The 25,322-nt window shown below is 37.2% G+C and overlaps 4 protein-coding genes across 4 annotated transcripts; 1 reads left to right on the forward strand and 3 right to left on the reverse strand.

Moving 5' to 3' along the window:
• Positions 1–4,242: 4,242 nt before the first annotated feature.
• On the reverse strand, positions 4,243–5,156 carry LOC149107342 (trace amine-associated receptor 4-like). Its single transcript, XM_089297131.1, has one exon. The coding sequence runs from the start codon at positions 5,154–5,156 to the stop codon at positions 4,245–4,247; it is 912 nt and encodes a 303-aa protein (XP_089153257.1). The 3' UTR covers positions 4,243–4,244.
• Positions 5,157–7,112: 1,956 nt separating this feature from the next.
• LOC110067330 (histamine H2 receptor-like) lies at positions 7,113–10,991 on the reverse strand. Its single transcript, XM_089297162.1, has one exon. It carries the CDS (start codon positions 9,518–9,520, stop codon positions 8,600–8,602), a length of 921 nt encoding a protein of 306 aa, XP_089153288.1. The 5' UTR covers positions 9,521–10,991; the 3' UTR covers positions 7,113–8,599.
• Positions 10,992–14,010: 3,019 nt separating this feature from the next.
• LOC110067384 (melanocortin receptor 4-like) lies at positions 14,011–15,890 on the reverse strand. The gene has a single exon (XM_020774710.2). The coding sequence runs from the start codon at positions 15,735–15,737 to the stop codon at positions 14,817–14,819; it is 921 nt and encodes a 306-aa protein (XP_020630369.2). The 5' UTR covers positions 15,738–15,890; the 3' UTR covers positions 14,011–14,816.
• A 6,410-nt stretch (positions 15,891–22,300) lies between these two features.
• LOC110067371 (adenosine receptor A2b-like) lies at positions 22,301–25,074 on the forward strand. Its single transcript, XM_020774694.2, has one exon. The coding sequence runs from the start codon at positions 22,917–22,919 to the stop codon at positions 23,856–23,858; it is 942 nt and encodes a 313-aa protein (XP_020630353.1). The 5' UTR covers positions 22,301–22,916; the 3' UTR covers positions 23,859–25,074.
• The last annotated feature ends 248 nt before the right edge of the window (positions 25,075–25,322 follow it).

A 25,322-nucleotide genomic window follows, 5' to 3' on the forward strand; every position in this document is an offset into this window, starting at 1 on the left:
AAAAAAAAAAAAATGCCATTCGGGCTTCCACTCATTGTGGACCGAGTTCCCAGAAAGAGTCAAAAACAGAATTACAACAAGGAAAACTAGTGGGACACTGAAAAACACAATACCGAGAGAAAGAAAAATGATGGGCCACGCTATTACCAATAGTAAGTAAGTAGTAAATATTTAGTATTTTACGAGGGTAACATTTGACAGTAATAAAACTGATAACGTAATGGCCCTGAAAAATAAAATTTGAAAAAGAAAGAAACAGTAACAATCGTAACAATATTAAAAATAATTAAAATAAAATAATTAAGCCTATATACATCGTAAAATATTTATAAAATGTGATTATTTACAAATTTTTTTAAAAAAATTACAGGAATAATAAAGTGTATTATCGTTTGTCTCACGATGTAGTCACTTGAGATGTAAATCGCGACGTTTCGACTGCTTACTGCTAGTCTTCTTCAGGCGATAAGGTCGACTGATTGCACGGTATCTTTTTCTCTCTCTCTTTTTCTCTCCTCTTTTTCTCTCCTCTTTTGTACAGAAGATCACAAAGGCACGAACAACCCCAAGAAGAGAGCCTGTCGCGGAATTTAAATCCACCGCCGTTTTACCTTATGTCCAAGGAGTTTCGGAGTCTCTCCGCCGCTGCCTAGAACAACAAGGCATTCGCACCGTCTTTAAGTCCGACACGACACTTCGGTCACACTTAGTGCGACCAAAGGACACCGTCAACCCGGCTAAACAAGATGGTGTTGTCTACAGGATTCCCTGTGAGTGCGGCAAAGTCTACATCGGGGAAACAGGGAGATCTATGCAGGAGAGGATCAAAGAACACGACAGGGATATACGACTCGCCCGAACCCAGACCTCCGCCGTTTCTGAACACACCCACGAGACCGGCCACTATCCTATCTGGAATGAGGTCAAGTTTATTGATCGAGATCCTCAATGGTACACACGTAGGGTCAAGGAAGCTATTCACATAAGACTTCACCCTAACAACATCAACAGGGATAGTGGAATTGAAATTCCTGAAGCATGGATACCCACGATCAAGAAACACAACAACAGGAGAACGGTACAACAGCGGACCACTGAGGGAACAGCTACTCGCCGGAATAATGGAACAATAGGAGGATCGAAATGCACCAATCACAGCCGACCTTTGTGATATAAATGATACCGTGCAATCAGTCGACCTTATCGCCTGAAGAAGACTAGCAGTAAGCAGTCGAAACGTCGCGATCTACATCTCAAGTGACTACATCGTGAGACAAACGATAATACACTTTATTATTGCATCTACCACGATGAATAACAACAACCTTTTCCTCGACATTACAGGAATAGTTTGCTAAGAATTTGATCGTCTAAAATTATTTTAAAAGGGAGCGCTTAAAATTTTTTACACTGATACTCTGTTTGATGTCCACATTTAAGTTGTTCCATTCTTTTGTGGCTTGCACAGCAAACGCTCGACCCCCTTCAGTACTTCTCTTAAATCGAGGGCACATTAAGTTTATATTACAAAAACGGGTTGATCTATTATGAGTGTCAGAGTTTCTGATAAGTAAATCATTTATATATTCCGGGGTATTGCCATTCAGCCTTTTTGTAATACCAATGCGTAAAGGACCCGAGTTGTAGTCACCATAGTAACATATCTCATGTGGTAGTGAAGGGCCGCAAATCTATCCAAGCTTATAATCGTCATTGTGCAAAGGGAAACTCCACAGGTGCCATAAGTCATAAAAGATCAAATATAACCCAGCAAGGTATTGTATGTTTTTTCTTTAGCAATGTAAAGCGGTTGATCCAAAACTCCTACAAGAAAGTCTGAGACAGGCAAGCTGCAGAGCAAAGTTGTAGACGGTGAGCGAAGTCTTGGAGTCCTGAAAATGGCCGCAATCGGTAACGAGTTGCCAATAATGGCTATGAGCATCAGAGTGGCGTTGAGGATAAAATTTACGATGACAACAATGACGTTAGTAGGAGCTGAGTAATCAGTGACTGAGTCGTTCTTAAAGATGCTACTGTGTTTATTGTGCTTCAAGTTATCTTTATAACGCTTTTTTGGATGCAAACTTGGCTGACCTCGCTGCAGATTCTGTAGATTCAATAGTTTTGGTGTACTTGAACTCGTCGCAGCTATCACATACTTTAAAAAAGGTCTTATTCCATCTGCCTACCACGACAGCAATAATAACCGTTGTGAACACGTATCAACTGAACTGCAAGGCAATTTGGTGTTTTTGATTGTCAAATTGTCTCATATTTTTGAAATCAAACCAAATATCACTTTGACAAGGATTGGTATTAATTTGTGTCCTCGTGAATTGAAATGTTAAATATTCATTCCTCATAACAATTCTTTAGTATCACGTATGTTGAACGAATTGATTTTATAGTTTCCTTGAGTTTTAATCATGCAGCATCGATCCACCCGTTAACGAAGCACTGTACCCATTGTAATTAGCTCACCATGTTGTAAACAATTTGGGGAACAATTAGAGCTTTGAGAAAAGGCAAAACTGGTTAAACGTTCGTAGCTCTTAAACAAAATTTCGGGATTTGTGCAAAATTATAGCTACCAGAGGTGGCTGTTTTTTTTGTTTTGTTTTGTTTTTGTTTTGTTTTGTTTTGTTTTGTTTTGTTTTGTTTTGTTTTTTTTTTGGGGGGGGGGGGCTTTGCTCTGAAAAGTAAGAAATCATGCCTTTCAAATAAGGAGTTGTAATGCTCTAAAAAAAATTAAAGGCGACCTTGAGATATTTATGTTTGTTTGGATAATAGCGTGAACTCCGAAAGACAATACGGAGAAGCCACGCTAGTACCAATGCGTAAAAAGCCCGAGTTGTAGTCAGCATGTTAACATGTTGAATACATAATCAAGGGGGGCAAATCTATCTGAGGTAAAAGTTGTTAAAATGTGCTAAGGGAAACTCCAGAATTGCCATACGTCAGGAAAACCCAAATATATCCTAGCAGGGAATTGTATGTCATTTCTTTAGCAATGTCAACTGGTTCAACTATAAGTCCATCAAAAACGACTAGGACAGCCAAACTCCAGAAGAACGTAGTAGACAGCAAGCGAAGTGTCGGAGTCCTGAAAATGGCTGCAATCACTAACGAGTTGCCGATAACTGCTATGAACATCGGAATGATATTAAGATCACAATTTAAGATGATGATGATGTTGGTAGGAGCCTAGCAATCAGTCGCTGATTCTTTTTTAAAGCTTGTGTTGTTTTTCATTACATACACGCTTCAAGCTGTCTTAAAACGTTCTTTTCAATACAAATTTGGCTGACCTTGCTGCAGATTCTACAGATCGGGCTAGATTCTATAGTTCTCCAAGACGTACACTCGTCGCAATTACCACTTACTTAAAAAAAGTCTGCTTTCACCTGCCAATGATATGTAACGTCGCCGTGGTCTTGTTGATACGTAGCAATTTAACTGCAAGCTAATAGGATTATTTTTCATTGTGAAAGTGCCTCACTATGTTTGAAAGCAAACAAAATATCACTTTAACAAGGATTGGTATTAATTTGTCCCAACATGAATGGAGAAGTTGAATATTCATTCCTCGTAACAAAGCTTCAGTATCCTGTGGGTTGAACAAATTGATTTTATAGTTTTCTTCAGTTTTAATCATGCAATATTGATCCACCCTTTAACAAAGCAACGCACCCATTGTAATTAGCTTACTGTGTTGTAAAACTGAAAATTTAACGAAAACCGGATTTTCGAGAAAAGCCATTACTGTTTAACTGTTCCAATTTCTTGAATCTAATTCCGTGAGTTTGAAATAAAATATTGCTTTTAGAGGCTGCTCTTTTCTTCTGACCTTATTTCTAGGAAGTAAGAAATTATGTCTCAAATTAGGCGCGGTAAAGCTCTGAAAGGCAACCCTGAATAAAACTGTTTTTGCTTAGTATATTACCGCAACCATTTAAATTCACTTTTTAGTAAAAGGGTCTTATATAACTTGTAACACAATTCAATATAATCTTAGATAGATGGATACCTTTATTTAAAAAAAATCTAAAGGTAAAATTTTCAGGGTAGTCCCTTCAGGGAGCTTACAAAGCATCTCTGCTAGAAAGAAATTTCCTCAGTAGAAAAAAAACATTATACAAGAATTCTCCTTTGGCTTACGAATGCATGACGGCTAACCAGCACCAAAAGTACAAATGACAAAGTATCTTTTAACTTCAATCTCTTGCCATAGGCTGCTTTCGTTTCTACTCTTGATCTGTTTGCCTACATAGAATCTTCCTTGTTATTTTGATAATAGCAGCTCGGAGCTCAGTAAGTCTCCAGCAATACAACAGTGGATTAATTGAAGAATTCACAAATACTGCAGTACCAGAAAAGCTCAATTCTGGCGTCCATTGCTCGTGTGTTAAGCTCTTCCTCTTTCCATAAAGAATCATTAGAACAAACACAGGAAAATAGCATAATATTAAAACTATGTAAAATACGAAAGTGTTCATTGCACTTTTCTTCAATCGCATCATATTCAAGTTATTAGCATCATTTGAACTTTGCACTACTTGTTGTTGAGTTTTTATCTGTTTCTGATGTCGCTTGACAATATGAAAAATTCGGATGTAACAAAATGAGGATATCGACAGACAGATAACAATAAAAACAGATGCGATGAGAAAATTGACGCTCTTATCCAAAATGAAAATACCAAACGAAAGAAAAATGATGAGCCATGTTATTACTAATGTGTAGACAACCCTGGTTGTTGTCACCATTGTTACATATCTCAGGTGATAGTGAAGGGCCGCAAATCTATCTAAGGTAATGATGGTTACTGTGCAAAGAGAAACACCACAGGAACAATATGTCGTGAAGTACCAAATAAACTTTAGCAGCAAGTCTCTTACTTTTAGCTCTTTAACAATGTAAAGAGGTTGAACCACAAGCCCAACAAGAAGGTCTGAAACAGCCAAGCCGCAGAGCAAAGTTATGGACGGTGAGCGAATTGAAGGTGTCTTCAATACGGCTAGAATCACTAACGAGTTGCCAAGAATGGTTATGAGCATCAAAATGGCATTGAGGGCACAATTTACGATGACAAAGGTTTCAGGATGGGTCAAATAATCACTGGCTGATTCGTTTTTGAAGATGGTGTCGTTGATCATTGTACTTCTTCTTTTAAGACCTCTTCTAAAGCTACAAACAAGATCATGACTTTGCCAAGTCGTTGCAGATTCGGTGACTCGCGTTTTTAGGAGTTACCTCAGATCTCTCTGATTCTTCGATTAGTAACTTATTGAAAACAAGAAAAACTGGCTTAATGTTCCAGCGATTACCGAAAAATAACTATGTGGTAGGTCATCTTGACAGGCAAGACAATGCGTTGCCCGATTTTTACTTCAAAACAAGCAAGATATAATTTGCTGGCACCAATTGGCTTTGATTACCCCAAATATGACAGAAGGACTAAAAAGTTAATTTCCTCATAACAATGATTAAAATCTTATATCCTACGCTTAAAACAAATAGGTTTTAAGAGGTAAAGGTTATGACATGTTTAATAAGAAGACGAAATCTTTTCAAAAGCTGACCTTTTGAGATTTACTTTTGTTTACTGCCTTATTTCTGTCATCTTATAACAACTCAGTCCTTTGGTCCTAAATTGAAACCGCCTAGGTTTCCTTCATGATACGATACAAAATTAATCTAAAATAAATACTTAAAGGAAATCCAATGAATGTGATTATCTCATTGTTTAAAAAGTACTGCAGCTGAGGCTTGCTTTGTCAGCTGCAGTGCTTTTCTAGAAAAATATATATTAGTCGGCTTTAAAATTTTTTGTTGAATTTGTTTCACACGCCTTTCGGTCACTCAGCTAATAAAAGAAAAACTAAACGGTTTCCATCCGTTATCTGAACGAAAATTGTTTCCTTAACATGAGCAGCGTCAATAAAGCAACTGATTGTACGGTAAACCTGAAGACAAGCGTTTAGTTCAAATTATAACTCTGTAACGCTTTCAACAGCCGAGTAACTACAAAAAATATTTTTAGAAAATGACAGTATTTATTGTTTAGCCGCCTGTTCTTCTTCTTTCCCGTGCCAAAAGGGGTATTTTTAATTATTTACAATTCGGTTTCTGATCTTGCTTACAAAAAGCAGTAATGAATATTGAAAGGGTATAGCACGATCAATTGTCCGAAAAGATTGGAGCCCAACTGAATAATTTTTGTCCAACGTGGGTATAAACACTCAGAATTTGAACAATCATAAAGAAAGTATGTACGGTGGCTTAGAAGGGTCATCGAAAGTATCTCTCTATTTTTCGTTTCGACACTTAATAACTTAACATCGCAGTTATTAACTGGCCATCGACACTTATGACTGTCGAAAAGGATAACTGTCGATCGCTACTTATAATTGTCGATGGCCACTTATAATTGTCGATGGCCACTTATAACTGTCGATCGACACTTATAAACTGTCGAACGCCACTTATAATTGTCGATCGACACTTATAACTGGCGATCGACACTTATAACTGTCGATCTCCACTTATAACTGTCGATCTGCACTTATAACTGTCGATCTGCACTTATAACTGTCGATCTGCACTTATAACTGTCGATCGACACTTATAACTGTCAATCGACACTTATAACTGTCGATCGACACTTGTAACTGTCGATCGAAACTTATATTTGTCATTAGTGTTATTATTGTTATGATATGATTTATCTGTTAATATTAAGTTACAAGTTTGAATTGCAAGCGAAAAGATACTTCCCTTCTTATGACCTCTTGCTTTTAGTCGTTTCTTAAAAATCTCCTAGAGGGCTTGCAGCTTTTGCGGGTTTTGTCCCTCCCTCGCAGGTCCACGCGTGTGTTTCACGGGTGACCATCTCTCGATTTGGACAGACCGTGCGTTCGAGTAACTCGCCCATCATTTTTCCTTCTCCTAGCGCATCCTCGGGCGGTCATTGATGTGACCCATTCGTGTTTTCGGCCTCGGATCTTTGAGACGTATGTGAGCCAATTTTCCCTCTTTTTGGATTTCGCATTCCCAACTACGTTTAGAGCGTATTTTTCGTTCATTTTGAATATAACGCTCCTTTTCTACCCTTTCTTGAATTTTTGTTGTTTTTCTCTGTCCACGAATACTTTGCAGGACTTAAACCTTTCTTGAAACAGGCAGATTTTTAGCCATGTCTTTCGCGTCCACGCGTGTATTTGACGCGTGAAAATATCTCGATATGGAAAGAGCATGGGCTGGAAATCTTCCCCAGTAACCTTTCCTCCTCTCCTCGCACATCCTCGCGCGTTTAGCGATGCGACCCAGTCGCATTTCGTGTCTCGGGATATTTGAGAGGTGCATGAGCTGATTTCCCCTCTTCTCGGAGTGCGCTTCCCAAACAAGTTTAAGCCGTATTTCGTGATCATTTAAGCGGGAAGTTCTTTTTCTGCCCTCTTTATGACCCATTGCTTTTAGTCGTTTCCTAAAAGCTCCATAGAGGGCTTGTAGATTTTTTTAAAGGTGCAGGTTTTGACCCTCCCTCGCAAGTCCACGCGTGTGTTTATTGCGTGACCATCTCTCGATTTAGGCAGACCGTGCGTTGGAATAGCTCGCCCATTACTTTTCCATCTCCCAGCGCATCCTCACGCGGACATTAATTTGACCCATTCGGCCTCTGATCTTTGAGACGTGTATAAGCTATTTTTCCGTCTTTCTGGATTTCGCATTCCAAGCCATGTTTAGACCGTATTTTTCGTTAATTCAGGATAGGACGTTTTCTTTACGTCCTTTCACTGTGATAAAACACTCCGAACATTTGAGAACACTCGAGAAACGTAGAAAAAAACTCGCGTTCGGCTCGTGTTTTCTACGTTTTCCTCGTGTTCTCAAATGTCCGTCATGTTTTATCACAGTTTAATACACCGCTTTGGGCTTGTTAAATAATGCTGAGTACTAATTAAGCTGAGTTTTTAACCCGTATTTTATATATAATAATATACACATAACCTTAAAGTGAGGAGTGCAAGATCCTACAAAATATCTGTCATGATTTGTTTTTGTTTGGTCTTAAAGTTAAGGCGGCTAACATCTCAAAACAGATGATAAAATAAAATTCATTCAAAAATGCTAGAACTACCTGTTTGTTCATACCAGCCAATAGGAAAAAACTACGAAGGGGGAAGTAAATGCCTCATTGCTAAACATATCGGCGATTCCTTTAAAGCTTAGACGAAAAAGCAGGTGAAACTAAAAACCTTAAAGGCAACCAACTTTAATGGAAACTTCATGAATTGCCTTCTTTTTACCTCGAATAATCTAACATAAAGGGTGTACATCTTTGAGTTGTAGATACAATTTAAATAATAGAGACACAGTTTGGTTTACTTTATACGGTCAAAATGCCACATAGCCATTATAACAGGACAGCGTTTATCTTTACAAGATTAGTGTATTTTTTATGCCTGTCCTTCTTCTTTTTCTTCTTCTTCTTCTTCTTCTTCTTCTTCTTCTTCTTCTTCTTCTTGTTCTTCTTCTTCTTCGTCCTCCTCCTCCTCCTCCTCTTCTTCTTCCTCTTCTTCTTCTTCTTCTTATTCTGCTAGTTTTCTTCAGTTTGCTTGCATAACATCTGTCTTAATACATTGAAAGCGGCTTTTCGAAGCTTGGGAAGACGCCAAAAATACAGAAATGGATTGACTGCTGAGTTGACGAATATTACAGTGGTAGCAAAGTTCCATTCTGGTTGCCACGCATATCTCGTTTCCGAGATTCCATTGAGAGTTAACAAACTGTACGCCGGACTATAGCATATAATTAAAGCGATGTAGAATACAAAAGCGCTCATGACACTTCTTCTTAATTCTACCACATGGGCACCGTCTCCTTCATCGTTGTTGTTTTGCACTGAACGTTGTTGAGCCTGAATCTCTGACTGATGACGGCGGACAATTTGAGAAATTCTGATATAACAACATGTGGAAATTATCAGACAAATGAAGATCACTGGGGCTACCAAGAGGTGATAGACGCGTTTATTCCATAGGTCGAAACCCGATAAGACGAAGCTGATCAACCAAATCATTCCCAAAATGTATTTTACACGGGATTTTGTCGCTAAAGTAGGATATCGGAGGTGAAAGTGAACTGCTAAAAGTCGATCAACGCTAATAGCTGTTATTGTGAGGAGGGAAACTGTACATACAGAGAACCCTACCATTATCGCCAGTTTAGAGATAAAACTGTAGTTTGTCAGTAGATCAGCAATATATATCGGTTGACCAATAACACCAACCAGGAGGTCCGAAACAGCGAGACTGCTGAGCAAAATCATGGACGTTGAGCGAATGGATGGCGTTCTTTTGATGGCGGCCAATACCACAGCGTTACCCAGAATGGAAATGAGCATCAGTGGAACATTGAGAAGGCAGATTATCTTGAAAATAGTATTGGAGCTTGCTTGGTCTTCGTTGTCTGAGTGATGGTCTGCTGATCCATTGTTGTCTTTCCCGGTGTCATTCATCCTCGCTGGCTGCGTTCGATATTATCAACTGAAAAATGTCATCTACCTTTTTCCATAAATGATAACAGCAAAGAGACTAATTCTTTGTTTCTGTTTGCTTCAGCGAAAAGCAAGGTAACTGAACGCTAAGACCCAGCAGTGTAGATCCTTCTACAGCCGTTATTTTTTTCCGCTTACTAAATTGCTTTTCACGCAGATGGTTTCAGTTCAGATGTATTCATCGGGAACTACCCGTTGTTTATACAAAATAAAACGACAATTTAAGTTGTTATTTATACAGAAGATCCCCGCTACCTCGAACTCGGTTGACTTGACCTCAGCTGCTGACTTGATTTTCCTAAGATTTGATCCCATTTTATTTTTCAGTAATTAACCATCACTTGATTAAAGTCGCTTAGCCTCGAACTTCACACTGCGACTTAAGAAAAGCATACATTAATTTCCTTCGGCTGAAATTTAACCTTGCTCTTTCGAACAGTGGGAAAATAGAACGGAAATTATCATCAAGGGAGAATTTCCGAAATGTGAACCATTCAATTGGAACAGAACTTACCGGAAATATATTTTGCAAAAATAAGTTGGTTATACCTCGCGAAGTAGTCCTCTTTATCATAATTCAGGCTAATCTTCCACTCAACAGTCCCACCCGCCGCTGGAAATTTCCGGCAAATCAAACCGGAACTTTTGGTTGAACGGAAAGCGAACGTTATTCCTCATTTCACCCTAGTCTTAAATCGCATTTTGCATCCAATTCAACTCGGCAACTCCACATGGCGCTTTATGAAGTACAAGAAAAGTTCTCCAAAAGATTATTTTTTCAGGTGGTACTCCAAGAAATGTATGGAGAGCAGTTATGACAATTTGGATATCGACTCATGAAACGGTTTTAAATCAGGAGTTGGTGACAAAAACTTTAAAGAACTTTCAGGGAAATTTATTCGTCTTAACCTTTGTGTGCATGAACAATCATTAAAACGGCGTCGTGGTGAAAACTATCAAAAGACACTTTTCGACTTCTTAATGGAAAATATTAAACTCCGTCGATCAATAATGATTGGAATATTTGTTTTTAGTTTAGATTATATATATATTTTTTTTTGTCAGGGAGAGCGAGGGTGTCAGTCATATGTAAATGAAATTAAATAACTGTGAAGGAAAAACAACGAAAAATAAAATAATTAAATTACAAGAAAGCCAGGTTTTCATCCTCTTAGCGTGATCAAACAGTGTTTTTGTCTGCCAAAAATTGACCAAGCATTACGGTTTTTTTCTCTGTCGTAAACTTACCCAACATGATGCTGTTCTTTTGAGTCTAATGTAAATTATGAACAATTATTCAACGCAAAACACACCGACATGTCAACTATTCATGTGAGAACAAAAGATAATATGTGGCAGGTGAGACATGTCTAGCATTGATAATGCATTCGCAGCGTTTGAAAAACTTCTAATCGTCTCTATTTACCCTTTGAAGGATGGATTTTATAAACATTGCAAATAGCCTTGAGATCAATAGAGAATTAAAAAAGAAAAGCAACCACCTTTTTGACTAGTCAAGATAAGTCCATGGAAAATATAAGTAAAGATAAGTTAAAAGTAGAGGAAAACTTTATAAAAAAAGTGTCAGGTATCTATCTCCTGAAAGCTTCCTTTTGCAAGTTTTCTTAGGGTTCATTTTACTGCTCGAAGCCTAAGCTTAAGATATTTATTCAGGTGTATTTTTATATTTGCATAAAACTAGAGCTGAACAGAAACAAACCCGGCCGACGTGGGCGGAGGAAGCAAAACTGCATCGATTATCTAACAGTCTTATACACCTTATTCCAAAATGGCAGCCAGTTTATTATTCTTTTGTTTACAGGGTAATTAGCCCTCTTTGCCTCAAAAGAATTTTGACGTGAAAATGAGGCAAAGAGGGCTAATTAACATGCAAACAAAAGAATAATAAATTGGCCGCCATTTTGGAATAAGATGTGTATCAGACGTAAACGAAGACGATGAAAATTGCAATTAATCTACCTTTGAAAACTGTTTGTTTGTTCACATTCAACCTCGTTGCCAGGCCTTTTCCCTTGAAATGTTTTCTTCAAAATTTCAAGGAAAAGGCTCTGGGAACGAGGCTGGTTAAAATTTAGTTTTAAGGTGGCCGGTAACCGTTTCCAGCACTATACTTTGACAGATCCACACTTAAATGACTTTTGATGTTAAAAACATTGAGATCATCCACATTGTCAATCATGGTTAAACACGTTGTGGTCATCTTTATGGGATTTACACTTCTATTACCATAGCAACAAAACAACTTTAATTTTAGTTTTAAGTGCTTGTAATTCAAAAAAGGCTCTTTATTATATCATGGAATTGTGAGAAATGTGATCAGCATGTTATGACACAACGCTTAGCAAAGTTTAAAACACATTCTGTAGGTAAGGTTCAGAGCAGATCAGAGCCACCTTAAATCTTAAATCAAAATGTTAATGATAGTTTTTAAGGAAGATAAACACCAAAGTTGCAATAAACAAACAAAAATAAACAAGGACATGGCCACGACTCAGAAAGATTAATACAGATTACGAACAACAAATGTGGGGGCGCGATTACCTCATGGTTAACGTGCTAGACTCCGGATCGAGCGGTCCTGGTTCGAGCCCTGGCCGAGGACATTGTGCTTTGTTCCTGGACCAGACACTCTACCCTCACAGTACCTCAATCCAATCAGGTGTATTAAATGGGCTGGTATCCAATCCAGGGGAAAGTAATATTTTTTATACTTTGCAAAATTTTACATAGAATCTATGGGCCTATTAGCGCTTTTGCCATCCGGACATTTTGCACTTTTTTTGAAAGCCAATTTCTCCTGGAATATTACACCTAAAGAGCCAAACATTTTGCCATTAGGCTTTATTCGTATTCTTGGTATTGGACTGGAATCAGCTTGCAACTCAGGTTCATGCAGGGCTAAAGGGGTAATGCAGGGCTAAGTTCCCATCACAATTCTTCTCCTTTGAGGGCGCAGATATCGTTTGATATATCTAGGACAACGTGTTACGTAACTGCGAGGGTTGCGCGAAAAAAGGAAATATTAGTTCGAATAACTCAAATAAAATTCTGACCGGTAATTATTACCTTTTTCAGGTTTCTCCAGGTTAATGTGCACGGAAAGCATTTAATTCTTCTTTACGGTTAAAACACCGTTTTCAAAATCCTCCGGTGTAGTGTGGACGGATTTGTTGCCCAGTTAATGTTAGTGAAGGCAGTCTCTGATAATGTCCTCATATGAAAAATCAGTTCGCAAGCTCTACTGCCTCATTCAGTGGCCCATACCTTGTATTTATCTCATCAATCTTAATTTGTAAGTAGGTTTGATTTTCCATGCTCAAACTGAATATATCTGGGTGTTAATTATATATGCCTGTTAGTGAGCACTGCTTGATAGATTTTTCTTGATAAGTTATTTGCAAACTTTCCGTCAGGTCAATCTTCGTGGAAAAATCAGTATACCTTTTTCTTTAGCATCGAACATTTTCTCTAAAACTAAAACAATAACAATAAATAACGTCTGCATTCATTGCACGAAACTCTGCAACGTTCCGTACACATTCGCTAAACTGAGAAAACAAAATCGTTGGTTAATGAATGCTGGCGTTGTTATATATATCCAAATTAATTCCTTGAAAGCTATACCCTTCTATTTGAACAGTAGGCAGTTTCTGAAAGAAAGAGAGATAACAGATGGGATCGACAATCTTCAATCTCACATGAGCCGAATCGAATGCAAATGAGAAAAATCCTTTGTTCTCCCTCATTAGCATTCGATTCGGCTCATGTGAAGTACGGCGTCTGAACCTGGCCTTAGAAACAAAAATTAAATTAAATTAAACTATCGAATTACTTCGAGCCTTTAAGTTATAGTTGCGATGTACTAACTATGAGCTGCCAACATGTAAGTTTTCCGCCCCCTCGACTTATTTCAAAGAAATGGATTCGGTGTAAGTGAGAGAAATAATTTAAGCACTGCGTTCTTCTTGTTGACTTTGTGTGACCATGTCAGCACGAGATTCCGAATAAATTCAGCAATATAGAAGCACGTTCGCCGAAAAACGCAAAAAAAAGTCACGTTACGAAAAGTGAGCAAATCATCGAACCCAAAAGAGGAATCCTTACCCGACCATTCGCGGGGAAAGCAAACGTTTTGGTTATTATATCTCAATGAACGTATCTTTCATTCTAAAGCATTTGAAAGACCAGCTTATTTGTATATACATGTGCTTCGATTTCGTTAAAAAAATTAATAACAAAAAGAAAATTAAATATGTAGGGAGACAATCGTCTTACGTACTTTTTGGTCAGTTGTTTATCAAACGTTTTCTCGAGACGTTAAAAGTACTTTAGAGTCCTTCGGGCAAAATTATCTCTATACGTGACTGATGTTAATATATATCTCATAAACACAACGGGTTTTTTTTAAATATTTTTGTATTGGACACCAGTTTTTAAAAGATGAAACAACCTTTTTTATATATTTTTATATTGGGTATCATTTTTTACAATACTTTTTACAATATTGTTTTGATGATCAAAAAAAAAATAAAACATATAGGTCCTCATGAAGGGGTGGCGAATGGTCCTTCAGAAACCATGGGTCTCGCAAAATTTTCGCCGAATTTCACAGGTCTCTCAAGTCTCGTGTTTTAGCGGATATGTGTATCTCGCAGTCTCGATTTTTCTCACAAAGCTGACTCGCAGGCTCGATTTTTTTCAAGGCTAAGAAATTCGTTAAGTACCGATTTGTTATTTTTTTATATATAAATTTAAATGACATCACAACATCTTAGAACCTGAACGTCTTGAGTTCGCATTTAAAACACTTTAAAGACTCGGTCTCGCAAATGAAGAATTCGAAATGTCTCGTGCCCGCAACGAAAAACGCTAATCTCGTCGTCTCGCAAAGTCTCGCATTTACCATTCGCCACCCTTTCATGAAGAGCGAGGCCTTCGATTAATGTTTCTCGATTTACTCAGTTCAAAGTAGAGCAGGGTGGCAGACTGTCAACAAGAATAACACTTAATTTCATGTAAGTACAGGAAGGTAGGTACAGCAGGTAGTAGGTATATTTACAGTGGAAACCGATTTTTCAGATATTCTATTTTATTGAAACTCCCGATTCTTTTAACCAAGAATCGCTTTCCTCCACTCAGTTTCAACACTAGTCTCGGAGTACTCAATTTTACAATCAATTCTTGTTACCCTTTTGAGGTTCAAAAGGTATACCACTAATATTTCTTTCGTTCGTGTTTAGTCCTGATCTGTTTGAGCGCGAAGCACCATTTTAACTGTCTTCACAACTGCAACTCGAAGTTCCCGAAGACGCCAACAATACAAAACTGGGTTGATGGATGAGTTCATAAATACCACAGTGATTGTGATGGACCATTCCGTTGCCCATTCCATATATCCCAGTCCAAATATCGTCAACAGAACATAGGCTGGCAAATAACACGCAATGATAAAGAGGTAAAATAGAAAAGTGTTCACAGCGTTTCGTTTCAATCGCATCATGCTTGTGTTGTTTGCAGCATATCGACATTGCACTGCCAGCTGTTGAGCTTGGATTTGTGAACGATGGTGGCGGACCGTGAGATAAATCCTGATGTAACAAAATGTGGAAATTATAAGACAAATAGCGATATATATTGCCGCCAGAAGGTGGTGTAAAAATTTATTCCAGATGTGAAATCCCGAACATACGAAAGTAAACAACCATATCATAACAATGATAGAAATTACTCGAGATTGGCGTACCAAAGTAGCATATCTCGTGTGATACTGAACAGCCAAAAAACGATCGATGCTGATCAGTGTTATTGAAGCGAGGGAGACACCACACGCGGAAAATCCAATCATCGACGACACACGATATAGGACAAGATTTTCCTTGATAAGTTCATTCGCGATAAAAAGTGGTTGAGCAATAAAACCAACAAGAAGGTCCGAAACAGCGAGACTACAGAGCATGATCATTGACGGCGAACGAATGGAAGGCGTTCTTATTATGGCAGTCAATACTAAAGCGTTGCCCAAAATGGATATGAGCATCACGGGAACGTTAAGAACACAGTTTATGATGGTAAAAGTTTCGGGTCGCGATTTATAGTTCTTGTTGGCTAAAATGTTCCTTGAGGATTCGTTCTCTATGAAGCCTGTATAGTTTTCCATCTTCTCATTCAGTCTTAATTCTTCAGCTTTGTCAGGCAAGAGTTAATGATTGCGACTTCGGAACAAAAACTGTTATTCTTCAGCGTTTTAAAACAAGACTAATATCACCCACCTACATATGCGTTGAATAAATTTCTTCGCACGGGTTAATAATTCTTTGTTGTAATTATGACAGAAAATTGCTAAAATTTACTTTTCACGAATAATCAACAATTATTTGCCGAAGGCGGAGTGAATATTTTTAAATATTCACCGAGACGCAGTCCAGTTGGTAAATATTCACTAATGTTTTTCTGAGCCAAGTGCGAGTAACTGTGTACTTAGGTAAACGTGTCGTGTAAGAAGTTCCAAAGGCGAGAGTTGTTTAATTTAATTTACATATTTTAAATTCCTTTTTCGTCAATATCATATCCCGGACTTTGAGTGGTGTCTAGCGAGTAAACGAAAAACTTAATTCAGTCAGCAACTGTTCGGCATGTTTACTTGCCTAGATTGACTAGATTGAGAACCAAACTTAGAAATGTCATATTCACCGATGAATATTAACTTCATAAGGCGTACTTTTCTTCCAATCAGAACGTTTAGTTGTCGGACATCATACTTAACATGATATCAGTTCGTTAAGGTTACTGTAGAACTTCAATATATAGTGGATGATACCTCTGATAGTGTAAGCAAAAAGATTTCGTTTAAACTAGCCAGGACAATTAAAAAGACATTCAGCTGAAGAAATGCATATAACGGCTCCCACGCGGCCATGATGGCTAGCAAAGTAGCTGAGAAACGCAGCGAAAAAGACTATATGTTGACCAGGACAAAGAAACAGGCAGTGATGTTAAGGCAAAACAATATTTGCTTGAAGTGTTAAATAAATATTTTAGCTCGATTGTTTATTAATTCATTCCACAAACAATACGTCTGGGCTGCCTGTGGTAACACAAAGGCTAGTAACTCAGTTTAGTAAGTACGGTTGTTCATCGCATCTTTTATTTTTTAATTTTAATTTAATTTTACTTTATTACAGTTAAAATACATGTATATGTTGTTACGTTACATTACTAACCTTGCATTCTTTTTTCTTTGCTATACGGCTGGAAGTAGAACGCCACCTACTCTACACCCTACTTACAGATTCTAATGTTTACTAAGTGTGGCTTTAGGATACAGAAGTTTCGAACAAGAAATTAAAATGGAATAAGAAACAGAAATCGACTAAGTCAAAATCGAAATATGAGTATAAGAGTTTAAATAGGAACTTCAAACCCAGTTAATGTTGGGTAAATTTACTTGGAATTGTAAAGCTATTTTCACATGTTTTGTTACACACCAGCTCAGTGTACATTATTTCCTTCATATCTACCAGTTGCCCAAAATTTCTCCAAGGCTGCTTTATACTTCAGGTAAAGATGACCATTTATTAAATCACCAGATTGCAGCATGTTGAAGTCTGTCGAAGTCTGTCAATTAAAGATGGGACTACACGCCACTGACATTTCAAAGGGCAGGTTTTGTTTTTACAATTGATCTGTTTCTTTGCAGAACATTGTTTTTGTTTTTTTGCTCTCTTAACAATTGCTGAACGTAGGTCACTAAGACGCCAACAGTACAAAATTGAATTTATGGAAGAGCTCAGATCATACAATCGAAGCATACAGGTTCCATTTTAGTGTCATTTTCGTCTTCGTGTTGGTCCCCATAAGAACCATGTTAAGAAACATGGGGAAATAGCATAAAATCAAAACGACGTAAAATACAAAAGTGTCCAAGGAGCTTTTTTTCAATGGCATTATGTTCAACTGAGTTATTACCAGCATTTTGTATTGCTTGTTGTTGAGCTTATATCTGTGCCTTATGTCGTTTAACAATTTGAAAAGTTCGGATGTAACAAAATGAGGATATCGACAAACAGATAACGATAAAAACAGCTGAAATGAAAAAAATATAAGATTACATTCCAAAGGAAAATGCTGAGCGAAAGAAAAATAACGACCCATATTGTTGCGAAGGTGCACAAAATCCGAGTTGTAGTCACCATAGTAACATATATATCTCACGTGTTAGTGAAGAGCCGCAAGTCTATCCAGGCTTATAATTGTCATTGTGCTTCAAACATTTCTTCTTCGTCTTCCTCCTCCTTTATCTGTCAATTACGATTTTATGAAGATCGTTAGACTGAAGTATGAAGAGGCCGTGAGACCGTGAAACTCCGCAACTCAAGCTCACAACAACAATATTAGAAGTACGTGCAATTTTTTGTTATCCTGTGCGTTGAACAAATTGATTTCATTCTTTGCCTTTCGTTTAATCATGGAACATTGAACCACCCCTTGACACAACATTGCGCCCATTGTAATTTTCTCACCATCCGGTAAAACCTTTGGGAAAAACAGATCTTTCAATTTAAATTGCTTTCAATACAATTCAATTTTATTTTATTTTCTGACATATAGTTACAAGAATTGCTTGCCCCGCAAGAGTTTATATTAAAAAGGAAAGAAATGAAAAAGGAATGATGATTTACAAAAAGTGCAAGTAAATAATAGAAACAACTGCAAGCAACCAAAAGCTAGGTAACAATGTTACTTTGCTTACGGCTTTTAAAAACTTTTTAAGCGTTCTTAGTTCCTGAACATAATTCCATTATTTGTCAGAAAATTATAGCTATTAGCGCTGGCTGTGTTTTATTCTGGCCTGTGTTTTAAGATGTAAGAAGTTTTGACTGACTGAAACATAATTATAACTGTCGTGTCCAGTTTATCAAGAGGATCCCTCATGATCAGAGCTACAATGAAGATGGACAACAAACACCAAAAATTTAAAAAAAAATTACAAAACCTTTGCAAGATAACCAGTCGTAATACTGGAAGTAGTATCTTTAGTTCTATGTGAAATATCAATGTGTTTACCAGCGTTGAAGCCCATAAAGGCTGGTTTTCACTAGCGCATAAGCACAAGCATAAGCATAAGCACAAGCAATCGCATAAGCAAGTGAGAACACCCACGACATAAGCATAAGCACAAGAAGAACGAACATGGTTCGTTCTTTTTGTGCTTATGTTATGCTTATGTCGTAGTGCGAACGCGAGTGAAATAAGCATAATTATAAGCGTAAGGCGGCCATCTTGATTGTATAGTCGAGGAAAGCTGGTATCAAGAAATTTTGTTAAAACTGCGCCTGCATATGCTCTTATGCTTATGTTCTGGTGTTCTCACTTGCTTATGCTTATGCTTATGATTGTGCTTATGCGCTAGTGAGAACCAGCCTTGACACCTAAGCAGTTCTTTTCTTCTCAGCTTAATCTCCTTTTGTACACAACATCGTTCTTGCTGTCTTTATAATTGCTGTTCAAAACTCTCCAAGACGTAAACAGTATAAAATTGGATTAATCGAAGAGTTCATAAAGACTACAGTAGCAAAAAAGTGCAATTCTGGCTTCAAAAAAATGTTTAAAGAGTTCCCAGAAAGAATCAAAAACATAAACATGGGCACATAACATAAAATCAGCACTACGTAGAACACAAAAGTATTCATTGAACTTTTTTTCAGTCGAATTATGTTCAAGTTACCACTAACATATGAACTTTGTATCGCTTGTTGCTGAGCTTGGATCTGTGTTTGATGACGTTTGACGATTTGAAAAATTCGGATGTAACAAAATGAGGATATCAACAGGCAGATAATTAAAACAACAGATGCAACGAGAAGATGCAGTTGAACACTCCAAAAGACAATACCGAAAGAAAGAAAGAAAAGCCATAAGCCACGCTATTACCAATGCGTAGACAACCCGAGTTGTAGTCACCATAGTAACATATCTCATGTGGTAGTGAAGGGCCGCAAAGCTATCCAAGCTTACAGTTGTCATTGTGCAAAGGGAAACTCCACAGGTGCCGTAACGCAAGAACGACGAAAAATAACCTAGCAATGAATTGTGTGTTATTTCGTTAGCAAAGTAGACTGGTTGAACCACAAATCCTACAAGAAGGTCTGAGACAGCCAAACTGCAGAGCAACGTTGTGAACGGTGAGCGAATCGTCGGAGTCCTGAAAATGGCCGCAATCACTAAAGAGTTGCCGATAATGGCTATGAGCATCAGAACGGCGTTGAGGACACAATTTACGACGATGAAGATGTTAGTAGGAGCTGAATAATCAGTCGCTGATTCGTTCTTAAAGATGGTGTTGTTGCGCATTCTGGTTCTTGAAAACGCTCGTTTTGAATTCAATCGTGCTAACCTCGTTGCAGATCCTATTCCTCTGGCAGTCAGTAGTTATGGTGGAATTACACTCTGCTTTATCACCTACTTTAAAACATCTGTTTCAATCTGCCTCTCATGACAGCAGTAATAACTAAAGTCGCGGTGGTCTTCTTCACACGTAAATGTAGCAATTTAACGCCGAGACAAAGGATACCTTTTTCTTTGGCAGAGTGTAATTAATATTTTCGAAGGGAAGCAAAATACAACTTTCTGCTCCGAATTGATATCAATTTTGCTCAGTAGGATATAATAGTAAATTATTAATTCCTACAACAATACTTCAGAACCCTATGAATTAAGTAAAAAATGATTACATTCTTCACGTCTGTTTAATTTTGGACTTTGATACAACACCCCTTGACAAAGTTCTGCACCCATTATAATAAGCCGACCGTGTTAAAAGCAAATAAATTAAACTGACAGAATTTTGAAGTATCACCCATGCAGTGTAAATCCTCAATTACACTGGCATTCATACAATTACCGATATTATTTTCAAAACAAAATTGTCTTTTTGGATTATACTTCTTAACGCAACGTATCATCACATTTTATTATTACTATTATTATTATTATGATTATGATTATGATTATGATTATGATTATGATTATGATTATGATTATGATTATGATTATGATTATGATTATGATTATGATTATGATTATGATTATGATTATGATTATGATTATGATTATGATTATGATTATGATTATGATTATGATTATGATTATGATTATGATTATGATTATGATTATGATTATGATTATGATTATGATTATGATTATGATTATGATTATGATTATGATTATGATTATGATTATGATTATGATTATTTGTTTTTTTCTAACCAAAGGGACGTACAGCAATGACGAAAACTGGTTCTCTTAGAACTCAAACATGGTTTAAAAGCTAGCACAGAATCTTGCTAATACAAGCCATAATTTATGGCTGAGAATGTGAAAGAAACAGCATACGACCATTTTACTTTTTTTTTCCCATGACAGGAATTCATCATTCCTGTTGAAGCAATTGAAGTATTTAATATTCCTTCATGATTGAAGCCTTGGAATTCATATTTTTCCAAAAGGTAACAAAGCACACCTTCGAGCACATATTGACAAACCACGAAAATAAAGAAGCTATTTTTGAACGAATTTGCAGTGCTTTTTAATTTTGGAATTTTGTCATTTTGGCTTCTAAATTGACAAATTAAATGGGGCCGTTGAGAGGACGTATGGTTAATATATACATATATGTAAAAAACAACGTTGTCAAGCTTTATATGCGGGTTTAATGACGAGACAATTTTTACCTATAATCGAATTACTTGCAAAGAGTAGTGCAATTTTTACGAAGGGATTGCACATTGGCATCAAAGACTATTCCACTAACTCGAGTTAATTTAAGAAAATTCCAAATTAATAATGCATCATATATGAAATTAATGACAATTTTTCAAATTGAATAACTTACAAAAATTAGTGCAATTTTTACGGAGAACTTAAAAATTGGTGTAAAGTAATATTCTACTGACAAGAGTTAAATTAAGAGAATTTTAATCATGAATGTCTATCTTTTATTTAGACAAGCCCCTCTCGTGTTTGACTCTGTTTATGTAAGCTCGGGCGTATTAATTTGCACTGCAGTGCAATTAACGACAATTCGACCTGCTTTAAGCCAATCACAAGGCAGTAGGAAGTAATTTTCTCAGTCACATAATAAATACGTTTCTGGTTGATGCAATTTTTTTATGTTATCAAGCGAATGATTAAGAAAAAGAAAATGGTGTAATTTTTCACATAGACGCAGGCAAACCGTCTTCGTGGAAAAGTGCTGATTTTATACCAGTGGTCAATAAAATCGAGAAACAACAATACTAATTTTATTGATTCGATTTTAGGTTGAAATATTGACCTCTTGTTAGTAGCCTCAAATAGTAACAGCCTCTCCTTCAAACACTTAAAGCTTGACAACAGATGAATAACCTCATGCTCGCGCCATCACACTGTGAAGATGTTCATTTGAAGACATATGGCGCATATAAACCCAACGGTGTTTCATCAATTCTTACTCTTTAGTGAGGCGCCCACGTTGAACCTCTCACATCAGCTGCTACCACACCAATTCCGCCTTAACTCATTGTGGAAACTTCTAAACAAAACTGCCCATGAGGCAGGTTCCAGAAACAGATGATCATTCAAAGGTTTAAAATATAGCGCATGTTTTAATAAATCAGTTTTTTAATGCAAAACAGGCAATTTCTAGTTATTACTTTTGAAATAGCCTACTTTAATTACTTATGAAGTCACGAGCCCATATTGAGTTTGTGCGTACATTATTAATGCATGGAATAGATTATATTCGCGCAATTTGTTTGATCAATGCAAAGGAAACAGAGACATCCTAGGCCTTAAAGAGTTACGACACGGACGGAGGAAGGTGCATCTTGCCAAGATTGGCCTAAATTGTTCTCAATGTGCTTCTCGCGCTTCTCCAAACGATTCATTTGCGCAATTACTTCAATTTAGACTTTCCTTTGAATACCCAATATTATTACCAGTTGAAATGTCAAAGTCATTTTGAAGACACTCCAAAAGTCTCCCCATTGTTTTCGACTGAATTCAAAATTGCAGGTGGAAATTCTGACATCTAATCAGTGTCACTATATAAGCTATTGCTTTAGCATGCTTGTTATGAAAGCTTGCGGTTTTATATTTCAAAACATCTTTAGCAGAAAACGATAACTGTTCAAAATAGTGGTTAACCTCCTAAAGTGAACACAATCCAATGTACAAACTCGACTAATTTTATGTCACTGACTCTAGCTAGAAACGCGTGGGAAAGTGGCAGCAATCATCGAAACAAGTGTTGTCGACTTAAAGGCGCGCAGAACAGCAAAATAGTTTGGTAAAATCATTCATGAAGCTAAACCAGTCAAACAGTACATTTCTACCTTGGAATAGATCGGTACCTAATCGAAATTTTGACAATGAAGAAACGGCAAATGCTGCTACAACCATCGTCATTATGAACTGTCTCTTGAATCTTCCACTGATGCCAATAGCGATTTTTGGAAACACAATGGTGTTAACCGCGGTTGTGAAAACGCCTTTGCTTCGTTCGCCATCCCTTATTCTGCTGTGTGGCCTTGCTGTTTCAGACCTAGTGGTGGGTTTGGTTGTCCAACCGATGTACATCGCCAGAGAGCTCAAAGCAAATGTTTTCCTGATCAAACTATCGAGAACGGTGGGATTTGCATTCTGTGGGATCTCTTTGGCAACAATGGCGGTGATAAGCGTGGATCGATTTTTGGCACTGCAGTATCACATGACTTATAACACGTTAGTTACTACAACGCGTGTTCAATTATTTTTGATGATAATTTGGTTTATTCATCTTCTACCGCTATCGACTGTTGTAGGCTTTTGGGATGTGCCAGCACTTTTTACTGCAGGTCGTATTTTAATTTGCGTTTATACCATAGCTTCCACTATATCTTACATTGGTATCTATCGAATTGTTCGTCGCCATCAATTGCAGATTCTCGCTCAAAAGCAGGCAGCCGCACTCTCAAATGCTGAAACTGCCAATAACATGGCGTTTGTGTCATTAAGCAAAACCGCTGTGAACACTTTCGTGTTCTACATCTGCACAATTTTTTGCTATCTTCCATGGTTTATTTACCGAATAGTTTATAGCGATGTATTTTTCACAAATCCTAACACAGCGTGGGTTTTTACAGCAACTTTGTTATTTTCGAATTCATCCATTAATCCCTTCTTGTACTGCTGGCGACTTCGTGAACTTCGAGCAGCAGTTAAGAAAACATTAAAGAAAATGTCATGTAGGCAAAGCAGCTGAGATAACTAAAGGCTGAACTATTAGCAAAGAGAATTGTTTATTTTTCACACGGTCGATGACTCATTGAAAACAATAACGCCTGTGTTTCTCTCTTAATGTTTTTAGCCTTTTCTGTCTTGTAAATAGTTTTGAATTAGACCTGTAAGAACAGAGGAAATTTCACCCGCAATAAAAAGTTACGAGCATGTGTTTCAGTCTGAAACTGTGCGATAAAAGCTGATAAACAGTGCATCTGTTACCGGCATTTGTTCGACGTTTCTGTGACATTCATTTGAAAATCATGAAAGATGTCGAATAAAGCGACCTTAATTGAGGTCGAAAAAATAACCGTTCTCTGCTCAATGAAAACGGCCATTTGTTTTGACAGCCTGAACGTAACAGCAACCGAAAAATCCGGACTGGAGAGTTCTCGATTTTAAATATCAAAAGGGCGATAATTTACCGGTCAGGAGTCTTATTGAAACGTGAACACATTTACTCGCATATCTATCATAGTTATTCATGTAAAGCGCGTTGGCTTATGACTTCCATCTCGATGTTTTCACCTTCCTTCAATGAATTACAGTGGTAACATCCGCTTACAAACGAACAAGATTTAAATAAATTTCAATCTTACTGGGGTTTTTTTGCCGACCACTTACGTCCAATGTTTTCAAAATGACTGCTGTTGGACCAAAAATCCTTTCAAGAACTCGTATTCAAGGCATTTAACAATCGTAAACGAAGTGGTAACGTTACGTTGATCGCCAGCTGGTCAGATCGATTAACCGAAATTTATTTTTCCTCAAACTAAAGCTACTCATTTTTAGACGATGATGAAAACTGTGAATGAAGGCAGCAACGATAAAACAAAAGTACCGGGATGAATTTATTTTTCGTAGTGTTTCGCTTGTTTGTTTTACTGCCGAGCTCGATGAGTAAATTGATTCACTATCATTGTACATGTAAGCTTACTATTAAAACTACGGCTGCATACGTGTATGCAAACGAACAATTGCGTCTGTGTTTTTACGTTTTAGTCCTTGATATTCACTTCTCAAAATTAAACTACAAATATTACTCAGTGAACATTGGTGAATATTCACCGAGACGAGACGAAATCACCTGGCCTTCGGCGAATAATTGTTAACATAACTTCAAATCGTAAAGGAATATTGAATATTCCAATTGCTTGAAAGGGAATGATGAATACTTATCAAGAAAAAAAAAATAAAAATGAACCTGAGAGCTGCTTCATTGAGATAATGGTTTTTAGTATATACACACTCAGTGATCTTGGTATTTCAAGCAATCTGATTGGTTTGCTATCTCTGGCTAATGAGCATTATTCACCTCCTACTGAGGGAATACAGTGGAACCTCGATTTATAACGAACTTACCTCTATTTAACGAGGTCCTCGATATAACGAACGATATTCTATGTCCCGGCCAAAGTCACAGTAAAATGTATGGAATAGAACCTCG

The sequence above is a fragment of the Orbicella faveolata genome, unplaced genomic scaffold (assembly GCF_042242905.1).
Source record: "Orbicella faveolata isolate gen_17 unplaced genomic scaffold, um_ofav_v1 contig_27, whole genome shotgun sequence".
Taxonomy (NCBI): Eukaryota; Metazoa; Cnidaria; class Anthozoa; order Scleractinia; family Merulinidae; genus Orbicella; species Orbicella faveolata.

Bases quoted from the DNA above. Each gene is read 5' to 3' on its own strand.
- LOC149107342 (XM_089297131.1), bottom strand. From the start codon at position 5,156: ATGATCAACGACACCATCTTCAAAAACGAATCAGCCAGTGATTATTTG.
- LOC110067330 (XM_089297162.1), bottom strand. From the start codon at position 9,520: ATGAATGACACCGGGAAAGACAACAATGGATCAGCAGACCATCACTCA.
- LOC110067371 (XM_020774694.2), top strand. From the start codon at position 22,917: ATGAAGCTAAACCAGTCAAACAGTACATTTCTACCTTGGAATAGATCG.
- LOC110067384 (XM_020774710.2), bottom strand. From the start codon at position 15,737: ATGGAAAACTATACAGGCTTCATAGAGAACGAATCCTCAAGGAACATT.